The sequence below is a fragment of the Diplotaxodon limnothrissa genome, linkage group LG9 (genome assembly GCF_057381915.1).
Source record: "Diplotaxodon limnothrissa isolate DT_005_m linkage group LG9, D_limnothrissa_male_GT1.1, whole genome shotgun sequence".
NCBI lineage: Eukaryota > Metazoa > Chordata > Actinopteri > Cichliformes > Cichlidae > Diplotaxodon > Diplotaxodon limnothrissa.
Window position 1 is genome coordinate 27,259,781 of NC_140604.1, and position 16,022 is coordinate 27,275,802.

General features: G+C 41.9%; 1 protein-coding gene across 1 annotated transcript in view; it reads right to left on the reverse strand.

Moving 5' to 3' along the window:
- The window catches only part of rttn (rotatin), a 35,278-nt gene that overhangs the window by 509 nt on the left and 18,747 nt on the right, over nt 1-16,022 (reverse strand). The window contains exons 28-47 of the mRNA XM_085362428.1: nt 15,542-15,761; nt 14,358-14,486; nt 14,101-14,211; nt 13,153-13,311; nt 12,703-12,780; nt 11,762-11,960; nt 11,485-11,582; nt 11,312-11,399; nt 10,788-10,989; nt 10,349-10,439; nt 9,899-10,049; nt 9,520-9,657; nt 8,667-8,869; nt 8,374-8,479; nt 8,047-8,144; nt 7,728-7,805; nt 7,201-7,327; nt 4,815-5,008; nt 4,368-4,638; nt 5-108 (exon numbers count right to left, since the gene is read on the reverse strand). Of these exons, the coding sequence (XP_085218554.1) occupies nt 5-108; nt 4,368-4,638; nt 4,815-5,008; nt 7,201-7,327; nt 7,728-7,805; nt 8,047-8,144; nt 8,374-8,479; nt 8,667-8,869; nt 9,520-9,657; nt 9,899-10,049; nt 10,349-10,439; nt 10,788-10,989; nt 11,312-11,399; nt 11,485-11,582; nt 11,762-11,960; nt 12,703-12,780; nt 13,153-13,311; nt 14,101-14,211; nt 14,358-14,486; nt 15,542-15,761 (2,845 nt within the window). The remainder of the gene's footprint in view (nt 1-4; nt 109-4,367; nt 4,639-4,814; nt 5,009-7,200; nt 7,328-7,727; nt 7,806-8,046; nt 8,145-8,373; nt 8,480-8,666; nt 8,870-9,519; nt 9,658-9,898; nt 10,050-10,348; nt 10,440-10,787; nt 10,990-11,311; nt 11,400-11,484; nt 11,583-11,761; nt 11,961-12,702; nt 12,781-13,152; nt 13,312-14,100; nt 14,212-14,357; nt 14,487-15,541; nt 15,762-16,022) is intronic.

Below are 16,022 nucleotides of genomic sequence, written 5' to 3' on the forward strand. Positions count from 1 at the left end.
GTACCCTCTGATTGTTATGGAGCAATGCCCAAATTGCAGAAGCTCCCATACAGCGGGTCTCCATCACTTTACTTTCGAGGCAGGATAGCAGCACCTTCATGGCTTTGTCTGAAAGAAATAAAGACGCGCAGATCGTTATGGGGGACTCGCAACTCAATAAGACTTGAAAATTACTTTTTTTTGACACATGCTAGATGCAGGAAGTCTCTTCAGTGCCATAAAAATGAAGAAAAGACCTCAACGAGCTCCAGCTAAAAGAGAGCCCAGAAAAACACAGCTGTAAGCAACACGCTATAAAATGGAGAAAAAAAACAACAACCTTGTTCTACAATGGAAAATTCGCTCCACTCACACTCGTCTCCAGGCGTGCAACAGCTGGAACTTATTCTATATGACATCCGTACCAGCAAAGGAGATCCACCAAAAGATAAGAGGTGGTGGACGTTTGAATCAGTATATAAACATAAAGACTTTGAGTCACTGTATAGGACTCTAATGAAGTCACTGTAGGGGGTTGAAAAGAAATAAATAATAATACAAATAGTTATGACATACATAAACAATTACTATGTTTAATAAAGTGCTCATCATTTTTACCCGATTCAACTACCAACGCTGTGGAAAGTCCCAAACCGACAGAGGTTTCAGATACCTGGGGAAAAACTTGCTGTTTTCTTAATGTAAACAGATTAATCACGAAGTCAAGAAAAGTTCAGGATAATTGTTTTCTAAAGTTTTACAGGGTAAACAACATGAAGCTGATCAAGTGTTTACAATGAGCGCAATCGTGCCATCTGATTTTTCCACCCGGCACATCTGGACTGATCTAATGTGGGAACTCTGAACAGAGCTGTGGAAATGGTACTCTAAGCTTTGTAAGGTTGGTCTGCTTATTTTCCAACTGACTTTGAATCAAGATTCCAAAAAGACAACGTGCTCAAACAAAGATGAAGAAGACATAATGGCAACAAGTTCTGGACCCAAACCTGGAGCATGCAGAGAGCAGGCGCCTGGTTCGGTCATTGAATTCAGCCTTGTTGTATTCAAAACACATCTGGAAAACCTGACAGACTTTTTTTTTCCCACTTCAACCACAACTCACTGAAACTTAGAGGAGAGTAACATAGCGAGAACATATTAATCACCGGATTACTGGCTGTGCATCATCTGCTTTTACAGTACAGGTCCCACAGCATTATTGCAATCAAAGTTTCCTTGAAAGTCTCAGTAGCCTCTGCTCAGTAATTTTAATAGCACATATTTTCTATTAAACGAAGGTTGTTGTAAGCTAGTCTAGACCCTGAAATTAACTTTAACTTAACAGGAAAAGAGTTTATTTCATGTGCAGTGAAGTGAACAAAGGAGAAACGTTTTTTTCCTCCTCTGCTATTATCTGAGTGGCATATCTCGCAGCAACATTAGTCATAAGTCCGTAACTTATTTAATCTTGCTGATTTTCGATCAAGCAATGAGATTTTTTTTTTGCTCATTTTCTCTATTGTGATTGATGGAAATCTTGCTGTATGCAAAACACAGGAAACATGATCTTTCCACAGGAAACCAGATATACGGTCACATAGTTTTTGCACCTGGTCCCACAACTCCCACCTGCAGCGTGCACTGCATGGGGGACACGATCGGTCTTTCATTCTCACAGACTTCCTTCGCTTTCATCTCTGTGTTGTAGAATCACTGATAGTCAGATCTCTGTTGTATTCAGCCCACATTTGCAAACATAAACTTAAAAGGGCTTAATATATTTTTGGTAGCTTAAATTCTCAAAGCTGTTACTGATACCACTCAAGTCTCCATTCTCAATTCAGAAGCTCTGCATCACAGTAATATAATATGTGCACTACACCTAGTATATACGATGCTATTCATACTGTGTGTACTTTCAAATGTCACTTTCTGTTTGGTTTCAGTTTAGCAGTCCTGACAATATATCCCAGTCCAAGCGTGCCAAAGTTTGGCACGCACGAGTCTGTTTTGTTTTGATTATTTTTTTGCACATGATGTAAAACTAAGCAAATAAACACCGTGAGAGTATTAAATAAAGACCAGACTGTTCATTTTCAGTACATTTGATATGTTGCAAACTTTTAAAACAAAGCAATGGTAAGTGGTATGTTTTATTTTCCCTTCTTACAATCTGAGTCAGTGAAGCCTAAGCAACTACAGTGGGGCAAAAAAGTATTTAGTCAGCCACCGATTGTGCAAGTTCCCCCACCTAAAATGATGACAGAGGTCAGTAATTTGCACCAGAGGTACACTTCAACTGTGAGAGACAGAATGTGAAAAAAAAATCCATGAATCCACATGGTAGGATTTATAAAGAATTTATTCGTAAATCAGGGTGGAAAATAAGTATTTGGTCAATAACAAAAATACAACTCAATACTTTGTAACATAACCTTTGTTGGCAATAACAGAGGTCAAACGTTTACTATAGGTCTTTACCAGGTTTGCACACACAGTAGCTGGTATTTTGGCCCATTCCTCCATGCAGATCTTCTCGAGAGCAGTGATGTTTTGGGGCTGTCGCCGAGCAACACGGACTTTCAACTCCCGCCACAGATTTTCTATGGGGTTGAGGTCTGGAGACTGGCTAGGCCACTCCAGGACTTTCAAATGCTTCTTACGGAGCCACTCCTTTGTTGCCCGGGCGGTGTGTTTTGGATCATTGTCATGTTGGAAGACCCAGCCTCGTTTCATCTTCAAAGTTCTCACTGATGGAAGGAGGTTTTGGCTCAAAATCTCACGATACATGGCCCCATTCATTCTGTCCTTAACACGGATCAGTCGTCCTGTCCCCTTGGCAGAAAAACAGCCCCATAGCATGATGTTTCCACCCCCATGCTTCACAGTAGGTATGGTGTTCTTGGGATGCAACTCAGTATTCTTCTTCCTCCAAACACGACGAGTTGAGTTTATACCAAAAAGTTCTACTTTGGTTTCATCTGACCACATGACATTCTCCCAATCCTCTGCTGTATCATCCATGTGCTCTCTGGCAAACTTCAGACGGGCCTGGACATGCACTGGCTTCAGCAGCGGAACACGTCTGGCACTGCGGGATTTGATTCCCTGCCGTTGTAGTGTGTTACTGATGGTGACCTTTGTTACTTTGGTCCCAGCTCTCTGCAGGTCATTCACCAGGTCCCCCCGTGTGGTTCTGGGATCTTTGCTCACCGTTCTCATGATCAGTTTGACCCCACGGGATGAGATCTTGCGTGGAGCCCCAGATCGAGGGAGATTATCAGTGGTCTTGTATGTCTTCCATTTTCTGATGATTGCTCCCACAGTTGATTTTTTCACACCAAGCTGCTTGCCTATTGTAGATTCACTCTTCCCAGTCTGGTGCAGGTCTACAATACTTTTCCTGGTGTCCTTCGAAAGCTCTTTGGTCTTGGCCATGGCGGAGTTTGGAGTCTGACTGTTTGAGGCTGTGGACAGGTGTCTTTTATACAGATGATGAGTTCAAACAGGTGCCATTCATACAGGTAACGAGTGGGGGACAGAAAAGCTTCTTACAGAAGACGTTACAGGTCTGTGAGAGCCAGAGATTTTCCTTGTTTGAGGTGACCAAATACTTATTTTCCACCCTAATTTACGAATAAATTCTTTACAAATCCTACCATGTGAATTCATGGATTTTTTTTTTCACATTCTGTCTCTCACAGTTGAAGTGTACCTCTGGTGCAAATTACTGACCTCTGTCATCATTTTAAGTGGGGGAACTTGCACAATCGGTGGCTGACTAAATACTTTTTTGCCCCACTGTAACGTGTGGGCCCATTAAGCTTTTGCAACTCTACAGATAGGTTTGTTTAAAAAGGAAAATCTGATTTAAATTTAATGATCACTCTTTTACAAGTTTGAGGTTCATGCACAGAAGTGCAAATAATGAGACCTGGACAGAGCAACTTAAAAACATTAGACCACTAAAAGAGATCCACAAGTTCATAAGAAGATGACCTGGAAAGGGTAACTCTGGGTAAACTGAAAATCGGGTATGTTTTCTTTTGCATTTTATAGTTGCAGTTAAAGAACTTTATGATGGTAGCACAGAAGTAAGAGAAACTGATCTAAGATGGCTTACTGATGCAAATGGGCTACCACCAGAAAGCACATACCTTAGGTGCACCACAAGTCCCTCTGTGGTTGATGACTTTTACGAAGAGTGAACAAAGTGACTCAGCAGGGAACATTTAGCTGCACTGAATTTTTTCCTAATCACTGACTTGCATTGTGGACACACAATGCTGACAAATCTGCTTACTGAACTTCCCCTTTTGATCTTTTATTTCTTTTTTTCATATCCCTGAGTGCGATTCCTAAATGTAATCCTTGCTTAACTTCCATACCATTGGCAATGATGTGTGACTTGTTGGCAGGGCAGAAGCAGAGGTTCTGAAGGGTGAGCAGCGCGTGCCGTCGATGTGGTGCCAAGTCTGCCAGCAGTTCCAGCGCTCCGGTCAGCCTGAGGATACTCTGCTGGCCGTCCTCTGTGAATGAGAGACTGGCCAGCAGTCTCAGCCATAGGCCCAGAAGGCTCCAACCACTACTTACAGACGTGGCTTTAACACCAGCAGCCTTGGGCACCGGTACTGACAAGAAGGCTTGAAGGAAGTTATTCTGAGAATCACAGAAATGAAACAAGAGTGAACAGAGATTAAAGTTTCAGTCATGACAACAGTGAAAGAGTTTTAGAGAGGGCAAGAGCGAGATTTCCTAACATCATTTTTTAACCTTTTTCATTTTAATCTGCTACTTGTCTTGCCCACTAATTCTATGTACATAATGTCTCTTACCTTCTGCAGGAGACATCTGCAGTCACGGGACATGACTAGGTTAGCCAAGAGGGAGAAAGCCAGATTCTGGATGATGCTGTTATCTGGGGCAAGCGCTGAAGCCAGCTTCATGACAGAGTGCATCAGTGAGCTAGTGGAGGAGCTTTTAGATCCTGGTACAAGGCCAGGGCCACTGCCACAAAGAGAACTGCATGCTGGGAACAGAAAAAGGAAAATGGCTTTATTAATCTGCTTATATTCATTTATATTTATAAGAACATTAAAATAAAACATTATTTTGCCCTTTGTGGATGTCTGGATCTACATCACACACGCACAAAATCAAATACACATAAAATCACATGCCTGTACTACACTGAAATCTTGTGTCTGGACTGGAATCACAACTTCTCTCGCCAATTTCAGCATTAAAAAAAGTCAAACACACATACAGTGAAACCAATTTTTTCTTGTTGTTGGAAGTACTCTCTGGTTTTTTTTTTGTTTACCTTAATGCTGGCTAGCTCGCCAGACAGCAGCACTAGTAGCTGGATAAACAGGCCTTGTCTTGCACGGCTGTCTGCCCACCACACCTAAACATCTCCACGCGGCTGCATGGAGAGCTTACTTTGGTGTAAAGACAGTCTAGCTAAATGACCAAAATGATGGAGACAAGTGGAACTTGTGCACCAATACAGAACATAACATATATGTGAAGGAAGAAGTGCTGACAGGCACAAGTTAAGAGCCAGGAAAAACAAAATATGATGAAAAAAAGAGTCCTAAAGTAACTTTAAGCCTTTCACAGGTGAAATCGGAGAGTTTCAGAAACACTTTTGAAAAGCACTTCATTTATTTAATATTCAGTCACCACGGAAATACTCGAGTGATGACAATTAGGCTCGTTTGACTCTGGGTGGGAAGTAAATCATGTAGCTACAATTCTACTAAGAAGGCACATTCACATCAGCATAACTGACATGACTAATTGGCATGGATGTACATTACACACAAAATACAGAAATTAACAAGCTTAAGTTGAAGAGAATTCACGAGGCAGCCTGAAACTGACTGACATTTCTTGTTGGAGAAAATGACAGCTTGATGGTTTTGCTAATCCTGGATTGGAAACAGGCATATGCTGATCTTAGCCTGCGGTTATCTCAATACCTGTCAAGAAACCTGGTGTGTCATAAAACTGACAAGGGGGATCTGCTTTAATAAGTAACTGTTTCTCTGATACGAGTCAGCTGCCGATTAATTATTTTGCAGCCATGCAACATATACTTCAAAAGGAGAGATCCCTACATGTAAGTGGAGAAAAAAAAAAGATTTTCATTTGTTTTACTTTCTGTGTGTCTGAGGGAGCAAGTTTTGGGCTGCTCCAAAAATATCTGTGGAAAATATGTGTGGCACAGATGAAAACAACAATCTGACTCGAACTAGCAGCGTTAACAAAGCTTTGGATGAAGGAGGTAGACTGGAGATGAAAGGTTCAGCAGAAATGTAGCGGTCTCGGGAGACCGAGTGGTAGCCTGAGGGTGTATGGTGTAATACTGAGCCTGGCTGCATGCAGGCTGAACACAACCTGCTGTTCAGTTAACCTTTAGGGAAATACTGTGCCCGACTTCACTGCTTTCTGGTGCTTCACAGCTTGAGCTTATGGGGGGTCTAAAGCGAGGGAGTTTAGATCAGAGCGTGCACACGCACCCACTGAGGAACTGATGCCAATCAAATAGAGATATGCATACGCACGCACGCACAGATGCACACAATTTTAGAAACCTTCATAAGTGTTGCACATAACGTCCCCCCCCTCCACACACACACACCACCAATGATGAAACTGATTTCTAAGCCAGTCGCACACGCATGCATGCACACAAACACATCAAAGGTACCACAGGCTGTTTATCAAAGTACATTTTCCCAACCGTTTCCTTCCTATAAATCTTTCAATTTTTCCACTCAAAAAGTTTTTTTTTTCTCTTTTTCTTGCACGTCTTTTTGGTTTCCACATACATGGTTCTTACATTTGCATGATGGAATACTGGTACCTCGAGGAGCACAGAGATGCTCTGTTCCTCCCCACATCATGCTCTAAAACTGGCTGCTCTGCATACAGCGAGACAGCTGTGCAGCCTGAACTCTGGATGCCACACTGTGCCTATTGTGAGTGGCAAGCAAGAAGGCACTGGGTCTTATACAGTTGAGATGCAATGCAGCTCTGTGGTTATTAGAGAGAACAATGGGACTCTCAGTGCAAAGTGTGTATGACTCAGTCAGATTGCCAACTACAGACAGAGGCGATGGGCAGGCACGGGCCAGGCACAATGCCTACACAAACACACAAGCATACACACACACACACACACAGAGGCAAACATAAACACACAAACATGCAGACCTGTTGTGCAGTTGGCCGTGTAAACGCACAGAAGCTCCAGAATCGCCTCCATAGTTGCGTCGTCCAATAGGAGCCAAGGCCAAAGGGCATTGAGCGCCTGTGTTAGGTGAGCATCTGTGGCAACCACCTACAAACGCAAACAGATTTTACACACACGCGCATGATTTATACAACAGCTCCAACAAAGATGACAGTAATCAACTTAAAATGCCTCAATATTTTCCTAAGCGTGCAGGAAACGCACACAAGGCGGAGACTGATGGCAGGGTAAACACTGCAGTGGAGCCTTCATGGCTTTTTAGTCTGAGCTAACCGACAGTGACTGAAAGGCCACTTAGAAAATGAAAACCAGCTAAAAAGCCTCATAAGTAATGACATTATAGGGTGCGAGAAGCTAAACTTGCTGAGATGTTAGCTGAGCCGTGTGCATTTAGGCAAATTTCATTCACAGAACAGCGCCGGTACTCTGGGGTTGCATTAAAAACCAATTAGCAGTGGGGAATTAAAAGGTAGGCACAGAGGCTTACTTTGCATTCATCATTGCAATAAAGAGCACTCCGCAGGATCTCCACAGTCAGCTTGACTTCCTTCAAATAGCCCTCTTCCTGATAATATGGGAAAACAAAAATAATAAAGTCCAATAGGCTTCATTTTCCAAATTTAAAAACACTCTTTACCGCAGTCATTAAAAGCTTATAAGAACAGTAAGCAGACTTTCTGCTGACAAGTACAACCCATATTCATAACATTTACCCAAAAACTCATTCGTGTTCAATTCAGTTTGTTATTCTATCCAAAGGGAAAAGAAATGCTGAGATTGGAAATTTCCAGCCAGTCTGTGCTCACCTTTTTGCGGTGGGAAGCCTTGCTGGGCCGGACTAACTCCAAGTGGAGCTGGGTATGAGTTTGCTTCAGCTGCTCCACACAGGTGTCAATTAAACCAGCTAGAACACAAGACAATCCGAGGTTCACACTCGGTTAAACTATCACCAAGATACCACGTTTCTACTGTTATTCAAGCACTTTTTAACACAATCACAAAAATCGCTCAAAAACAGGTTTGCTTCAAAGATGAACTTTTAGGGACACGGTTTAAAAAGATAGATGAACATAAAGAAACCAGAGTAAATGACAGGTGATAATCTAACTCCAGCCTGACGTTTGGGGGATTACCTTTAACTGCATAGTTTTGAGCTGTGGGGCTGCAGGCTAGCAGTGTCATCAGAGCTCTAGCTGTAAGCTTCTTTAAAGGGTCCTGAGTGGTCCTCTTCTCAAAGCTCTGGCAGCAGAAGTTGAAGCAGGACAGTGATTGCGCCGCACAGTAACACACTTTCAAATTCAAACTTTTTTACATAACATTGACCAAAAGCATGTAACTTGATTTTTTGTTCCAAAATAATTCCTAGTGAACACAAAGCTAGCTAACAACACAGCTGATTACTTTAGAGACCATCAACCCATCATACCTGTAATAAGAGCTCACACAGCTCGCTGGCTGAGGGACTATTCAGGACATCTGAGAGAGATCTGACATACTTTGAGTTAGAGGTTGTGACCTCTTGACTGCGGCTCTTTGTTTCCTCTGTGAAAACTGTACAGAGAAACTGCAGAGCCACCGTGTGAAGGAGAGGCTGCGCAAACCTCTCATTTACGCACACCGATAACGTTCCTGTAGACACACGGGGAAAATGAGAGTAAAAAACTGCAACCCTGTGATAGCTAAATATTTTTTCATGAATGAGGTAGTAGGTGCGAGAAGTAAGCACACTAATTATTTGAATGGCACCAAGATATCGTGAACATGTAAACTCAAAACTACACGCACAAAGGCTCAGCATTATTTCACTGGACTCATCAGACTTCCCTGCTGCGCCATTAATCACACAAGAAGACAAGTAGGGGTAGTATGAGGACAGGATGCAATTATCGTATCGTAGCATCTGTTCAGGAAAGTTAATACAAATAGTAATGATGCAAAAAGCATGTTAAAAAGACAGAATTGATTTTTTTCTGCATCAGATTTAAGGCTGCACAATTACACCTAAAATGCTAATCCTGATTATTTAGTCAGTTACTGCAATCAACATAATTACACCTAATCACGGTTATCAGTCTTTTATGATGTAAGACCGCATTTCATCAAGCAAGAGCTTGTGTCTTAAACCTCAGTGGGCTGTTTAAATCAAATGGAATACAGAATTTCACAATAGTATATAATTGTGCAATATGAGAAGTGATCAATATTACAATATAAAATTCTGTAGTCCAAATTGCAGTTATTACATTACTCTACCATACTGAGCCAAGCAACCTGCGTACCTGCAAACGCTCGCCAGTGTCTCCCCAGCGCAGCACAGACAGATGGGTGCGCTGCAGAGCCGTCCCTCTTCACCAGAGTAGCCAGGAGCATAAACACGTCTACCCAGCACATACAAACCACGTCCCGGGTACCTGCGTCTGAGGAGGGAAAGGGTGAGTCACAAATTTTCTGACACAAGACAGCCACAAAGAGACACACAGAGTGCACTACAGGGCATGCTGCAAGAAGAGTGGGACCAATGTCCAAAAAGGACTTGATTTTGAAGAACTGTTTAGGTTTTTTGGGGGGGAGGGGGGAGTCACCAATGATGGCATACATACAAATTTTGGAAAACAGTCTAAATCATTGTTTCCTTTAAATATAATATGATTTTCTAACCTAAACCATTAGTATCCAGCATGAGCACAGCCACCAGAGAAGACAACAGCTTCTTCAGGAAGTCCATCTGTCCAATCGGCTCCTCGCTCACTGTGACATATGACTGCAGGAGTTTTGAAAAGCTGGACAGGAACTGAAGTATGGTGACAAACTAGAAAGGAAAAATAATGCAGATATTTATTGAACAGTTAAAATTAAAAAAAAAAAAAATCATATGATTAAAAACATGTCCAAAACAATGGTATGTTTTGAATATGAGCTTGTTTAGTATTCCACCCACACTGAAATCTGGAGATGCTCTTAGATAACCTCGTGCTGCACTCAAATGCACTGTTTTGCTTTGTTTTTTCAAACCAGCCCACAGTTTTTTGTGGTAAGATATAATAATAATAGAAATGTTAAAAACGTTGGAAAAATTTCTTTAGATGCATCTAACGCAGTAATCCTCACCTGGCGTTTGATGTCCTCTCTCTCTCCTGGAAGGATGTTTGGCGTCTTCAGCTCAGTCAGACACTTTTCAACGGAGCCAAGAGCCACCAGACTGAAGAAGAAAATAAACATGATGGAGAAAGTGTGTGCTTGCAAGGAACCAGCTAGAGGGGGATTAAGGCTACAATTAACGCAAATTCTGTAGTCAAATATGCACACTTTTATTTAAATGGTGAAAAAAAACGGTGCAGGAATGCAAGGTGTAGTTTTTGTATCTGTATTTTATGGTTTTTGTGTTTACAAGGACAAAAACTTTCTGCTTTTGTTTTTTTACAAGTCTTTCCCTTAAATGATTATTTGCTTAAAAGCGCAAACACTTAAATCAATGCTTGCTTAAGATGATAATACATCAAGGGTGGTTGAGCTGGTGTTCATGTGGACTCAGCATGTGACCTCTTACCTGGCCAGAGCTTGAAGGAGCTGGTTATGTCGGATGGCAGTGAGGGTGAAGTCTGGCAGGATGGCCAGCAGGTTGGTCAGCAGGCCGCAGTGGGCCGTCAGGAGGTCAGGCGTTACCTTGACAACGGGTTCCACGGCCAAGGGCTCGCCCTGTCGGGAGTCCTGCGAGGTAATAGAGTTGCTGGTGTCTGTGTCGCTCTGGCCTGCGAGACACATCAATAGAGGGCTAACAGACACACTTCCTGAAAAAGGGTTCACATATTGTAAATCACGTCTCTGTCTCTGGCTACCAACCACTGACCACATAATCAAAAGCAGTAAACCAAAGAAAAGCTGCACTACTTTCTCAGCTGTGTATTTAGGATGCTCACATAAACACAAAACTTGGTTTAGTTTAAGACAATCAGTAGCCATATTGAGAGCCGCTGTTTCAGAAGGGAAAAAATAAAAGGTTTATGCAGTACTAAGAAGTAAACACACAGTTTTACTGAGGCTGTTATCCACAGACATTTCTCATTTCAGTACCTTGAGCCATCAGTCTGCTGACAGGGGTATCTTGTGTCATACTCAGTGGGGAGGGAGCCTTTGGGGAGTGTGGCCTTGAATCTCTTATCTATAATGGACAACATTAAGATGTGAGGATCCATTTAACTTTAATGCAGCGGTTCATTTATTGGTATGCATATTGCTGCGCTGACCACAGTGCTAGAGGTGGAGAGAGAGCTGGAGGGTCTGCTGGAGTTGACTGTGGGTGCTGGTGGGTTGCGTCCCGAAAGCCACAGAGAATTCTCAGAATCTACACAAGCATATAAACAAAACAACAGATACAGATTACAGCAGTGTTATAAGAAAATGTAGGGGGAAAAAGGGAAGAAAATCAATAATGAAAGTCAGTGTGGATGTGTACTGCTGGAACAAATCCACATTATCAGGCTTGAAGAGAGTAATTAAGGAAAATCAAAAGAATTAGCTTACCCGATGAGGCGCTCTCCTGAAGTCTTGGGCCACAGTGAGAGCCAACACGAGGCTGGATGTAGAAAGTGTACCTGCCACAGTAACAACTGGAGGCAGAGAGACCCACATGCTGGAAATACTGACAGTGATAGAGCAGAGCCTGCAGTGCTGGAAGACCCACCAAAGACACCCCAGACACTTCATCGCGAACACACGGGTGCTGGACGATGAGAGGGCGACAGGAGAATAGATGTTTCAGTATTTAATGCAAACATTATATTTTTATGATGCAATTATGATTCCCATTGAAATTTACAAATTAAAAACAAAGAAATCAAAGAGAGTTGAAGAAAAGGACAAAGTGTAGAGGCTGAGGGCATTCGTTAAGTTGCGCCACTGATGTAAGACATTTCATTCATTTTACAAATGTCACTTCATAGCTACAGGATGACATTTTGTGTCCTAGTTTTATTTTGTTTTTGGATCTTTCTTTTCTTTTCATATAGCCCCTGCACAGCTAGGCAGCAAGTGTAACCGTTTCTGCTTTCTTTTTTTTGCACTTGGCCTGCTTTGTACTTTGCAATGTTGTGTGCATCAGATTTAGTAAACAACAAGCTTTGCTTTTATAAGATAAGAACACACGATACCTTCTTCTTTTTTTTTTCAATTTCTGACTTACAGCTCCCTTGATGAGTAATGGCATGCTGAATTAGTTTGATGTTTTGACAGATTTAAATGTGATTTTTGGGGGGGTTTAGTGCTGGAAGCCTGCACCCTCAGTACAGCTTCAGTTCTAGCAACACCCCTGAACCCTGCAGGGCTTAACTAGAGAGGAGAGGATGGTTTGGAATGGAAAGGAGGGACAGAGAGGGGATATAAAGAGAGAAAAACCAAATGAGAGAGAAAGTGAAAACAGTTCATGGTCTATAAAAGCTTTTTAACTGGCTGGCAGATCTGCCGACCTGCCAGTGGGAGTCCTTGGCCTCCTCTGCGTTGGCAGGCATAGGCATCACCAGCAAGTTCTGCAGGATAAATGCAGCCTAGACACACAAACAATTAAAAAAAAAAAAAAAAAAAAAAAAAAAAAAAAGGACACACACACACACACACACACACACACACTGAGTCAACTTAAACTAAATCAGCAACAGTGCCATCTGCCTTTATTTGGCTGGTAATACATTCAAGTCCAGACTCATTTTCTGACCACTCATTAGGTGAAAATGAAATTTGCTTTCCTTCCACTGAGACATATATACTCTGCAACTCATAGTTTACCTATCACTAATCATCTCTGCATGTTCTATATATTCACCCAAGAGTCCTCAGGTTAAACCATTAGTGATAATAATCAATAACCCAGAATATTTCTGGCTTTAACAGTCAACACAGTTGCAGTTCAAACACTGTACCTCTCTGCGGACCATGCTGCTCTCCTGTTGATCCAAGAGGATGTTGAGCAATGTGCCCCACAGGCCTCCACTTATGTTCTGACAGCTGGCACACAGAGCCTGGCACCCGCTGGGCATCGAGGATAGAGCTGCACCCAAACTCAAACTGGCAAATCTCACCTGACATGAAAGAATAAACCCACGTTTGAAACGAGGAAGAGAGAACACTGAGATGAAGCTTTGTTAAAGAAAAAACAAAACAAAAACATGACATGTTAATGTTATGGTACACATCTAATGCAATAAATGTGAATTTGGTCATGGTGGTTTTTATTTTTACTATAATATCATACTGACATTTAAACTGAAAACATAGTCTTCTTTGTCAAGGGAGCCTCTTAGACTGACTTGTGTGGGAAGTCATTTTTGAGCAGTGCATTTGGTACGACTAGCTGTCATGTACTTCCTTTATGCCTGTGAGCTCTTGTGCAACTGTTACAGGGTTCTTCCCCCGCCCCAGAAGCCAAACATCTAAAGCTTTATTTTAAAAACAGACAGGGTTTACAAAAAATGAAGGTGAAAAATCAAATGTAAACTCAACTCCTTTACTCTCTTACAGCAAATTCATATATTGAAGTATAAACACTAAATAAACATAGCCCAAAAAGTAAGGACATTTGTGTTTGGTTGATTATTTCGTTGTTGTAACAGTGCTACTTGGCAATAAATTACATAGTTGTCCAATAAACAACACCAATTAAGAGTCAGTAACAGAATAAGCTGTTTGGAAAGTTTTTATTGGGCATAACGCTGCTGCTCAAACCACAAATGCATTTTCCGTACCATTTAAAGCGACATAAACACGCCTTCCAACAATATTAGGATTTATTTCCAACAAACAAATAATCAACCGAACACAGTAAACATAGTTTTCGTGTTATGTTTGCATATAAAAGTGGCGCTCATTACCTCTTGATCTCGGTCCACCCATAACGGGATCAACCATGCTAAACCCAGCTGAGAGGAACTGGCTTCCTCGGCAGCTGCTTCATTCCCCAAAGACCACTGTGGAATCATGTCCTAGTGCAGGAAAAAAAAAAAACACTTCGGTTTTACTCCAACGTCTTTTAATAATTTGCAGAAAAGTGTTCACTAACTATAAACACAGTAGGATCTTAATTCTAGAGCATGTTTTCTGCTGTATACTGCAGTATGTTGACACTTGCCTTGTCCTTGTTTTCAGACATCATCTCATGAGACAAGTGAAGCAAGCAGATGACTGCATTCTTGGTAACACCTTTCCCCATGAACGACAAGGAGTTGCCACCCCACTCAACGTAAAATGAGGATATCACCTGGGTAGATAACAGAATATATTGGAAATATTATATCCTTATGTGCCAATTAAGATTATGACACTATCTATCTATCTATCTAAAAAGACATAGATACAGTGCAGAGGTCGTTCATATTTGGTATGTAGTTGTTATCCAATGCTACACCTACTTTCAGTGTGAACACCAAAGGCACAGTCAGTTGAGCAAACAGAGTAGTTGCTTCTGTGTTAATGCAAACTGTATGCTTGTCATGCAGCCCAATGCATCCAAATGAAAATTAAATACAGCTGAGACTAATTATTTTTGCTTTGGTGTGCCATCAGGATGTGTGGTTGCACATATGAGCAGATGAAGAGAGAGAGGAGCCCAAGGCTTGCTGAGATTTGGGCCTCTACTTTGCCAGGAGGAGGTGGGGGAGGAGTCAACGAGGTGATCTATAGCAGGTGAGAGGCGGGCGAAAAGGTTAAAAAGACGACGATGAAAGAGGACGATATCGGAATCTGAGAGACCGAAGCTGCCATTACAAATCCTAACTGCAAAAGCAAATTAACCTTCAGTCTCCATTAAATGTTAATTTATGTCAATAAAAGCTGCCCCCCAAATAACAAACAAAAGGCTGTTCCCGTGTAAACAGAGCTGTCTGTTCCTTGGGGGTCTTCATTTCAAAGCAAAACTAAATGTGGACACCTCTGTGCTCTGGACTGCTGTGCAAGCTGGTCTACACTGAGTTACGCTATTGTTTTATGGACCGTTGAACAGCTGAACAGATGGAATAGGCAAGGTTGATTAATCTCATCAGCATCTTCACAGTGTGGCGTGTCTAATCAATGAATGTTTTTTACCTTTTGTTATTCATGTCCCGTAACCACATTTTTGCTTAATTTTAATTAATTCCACAGAAAGTACTCTGTTTGCCTTTTTCTTCATTTCTGTAGGCATTCTCGTATCTGATGAGAGGGGAAAAGCTTCGGCACTTGCCAATGCAGCGCACGAGCATATGCGCACACACTGTGCAGACAAAGAACTTGACACTCATGCCACATGCAAATACAAACTGATGGACAAACACATACCTCTAATAACCCACTGAGATACTTGGAGCAAAGGGAGCTGGGCTCCAGGTCAGGGCAGTGGGAGCTCCAGCCAGGCTGGGCAGTCACGCTGATCATGCCCTGCAGTGTCCTCTCCAGGCTGGGAAGGCCATAAAAACGCGGTGCATCAGACACCCGCAGGCTCTGAAGCAAACGGACGGCCAGCCGGCTCTTGAAGGGGCCGGCTAATGCCAAACATAGCCTGGACAGACAGGAAAGGAGAGAACGAGAAAGACAGAAGCGAGCAAATCAGACAGAAAAAGGCAAAAAAGGCAGAAAAAGAGCGATAAAGACTGAATTATTTATACCTAGCACTACAAAAAGGTATTTTGTGTAAAATATGGCTGAATGTTTTGGTAAGGCAAAAAATGCCTCAGCTGTAGTGGAGAAAAAGTATTTGATATGTTAGAAGCAGATAAATCTCAATGATACGCATCACGTTATAATGTAAAAAGGAAAAAAA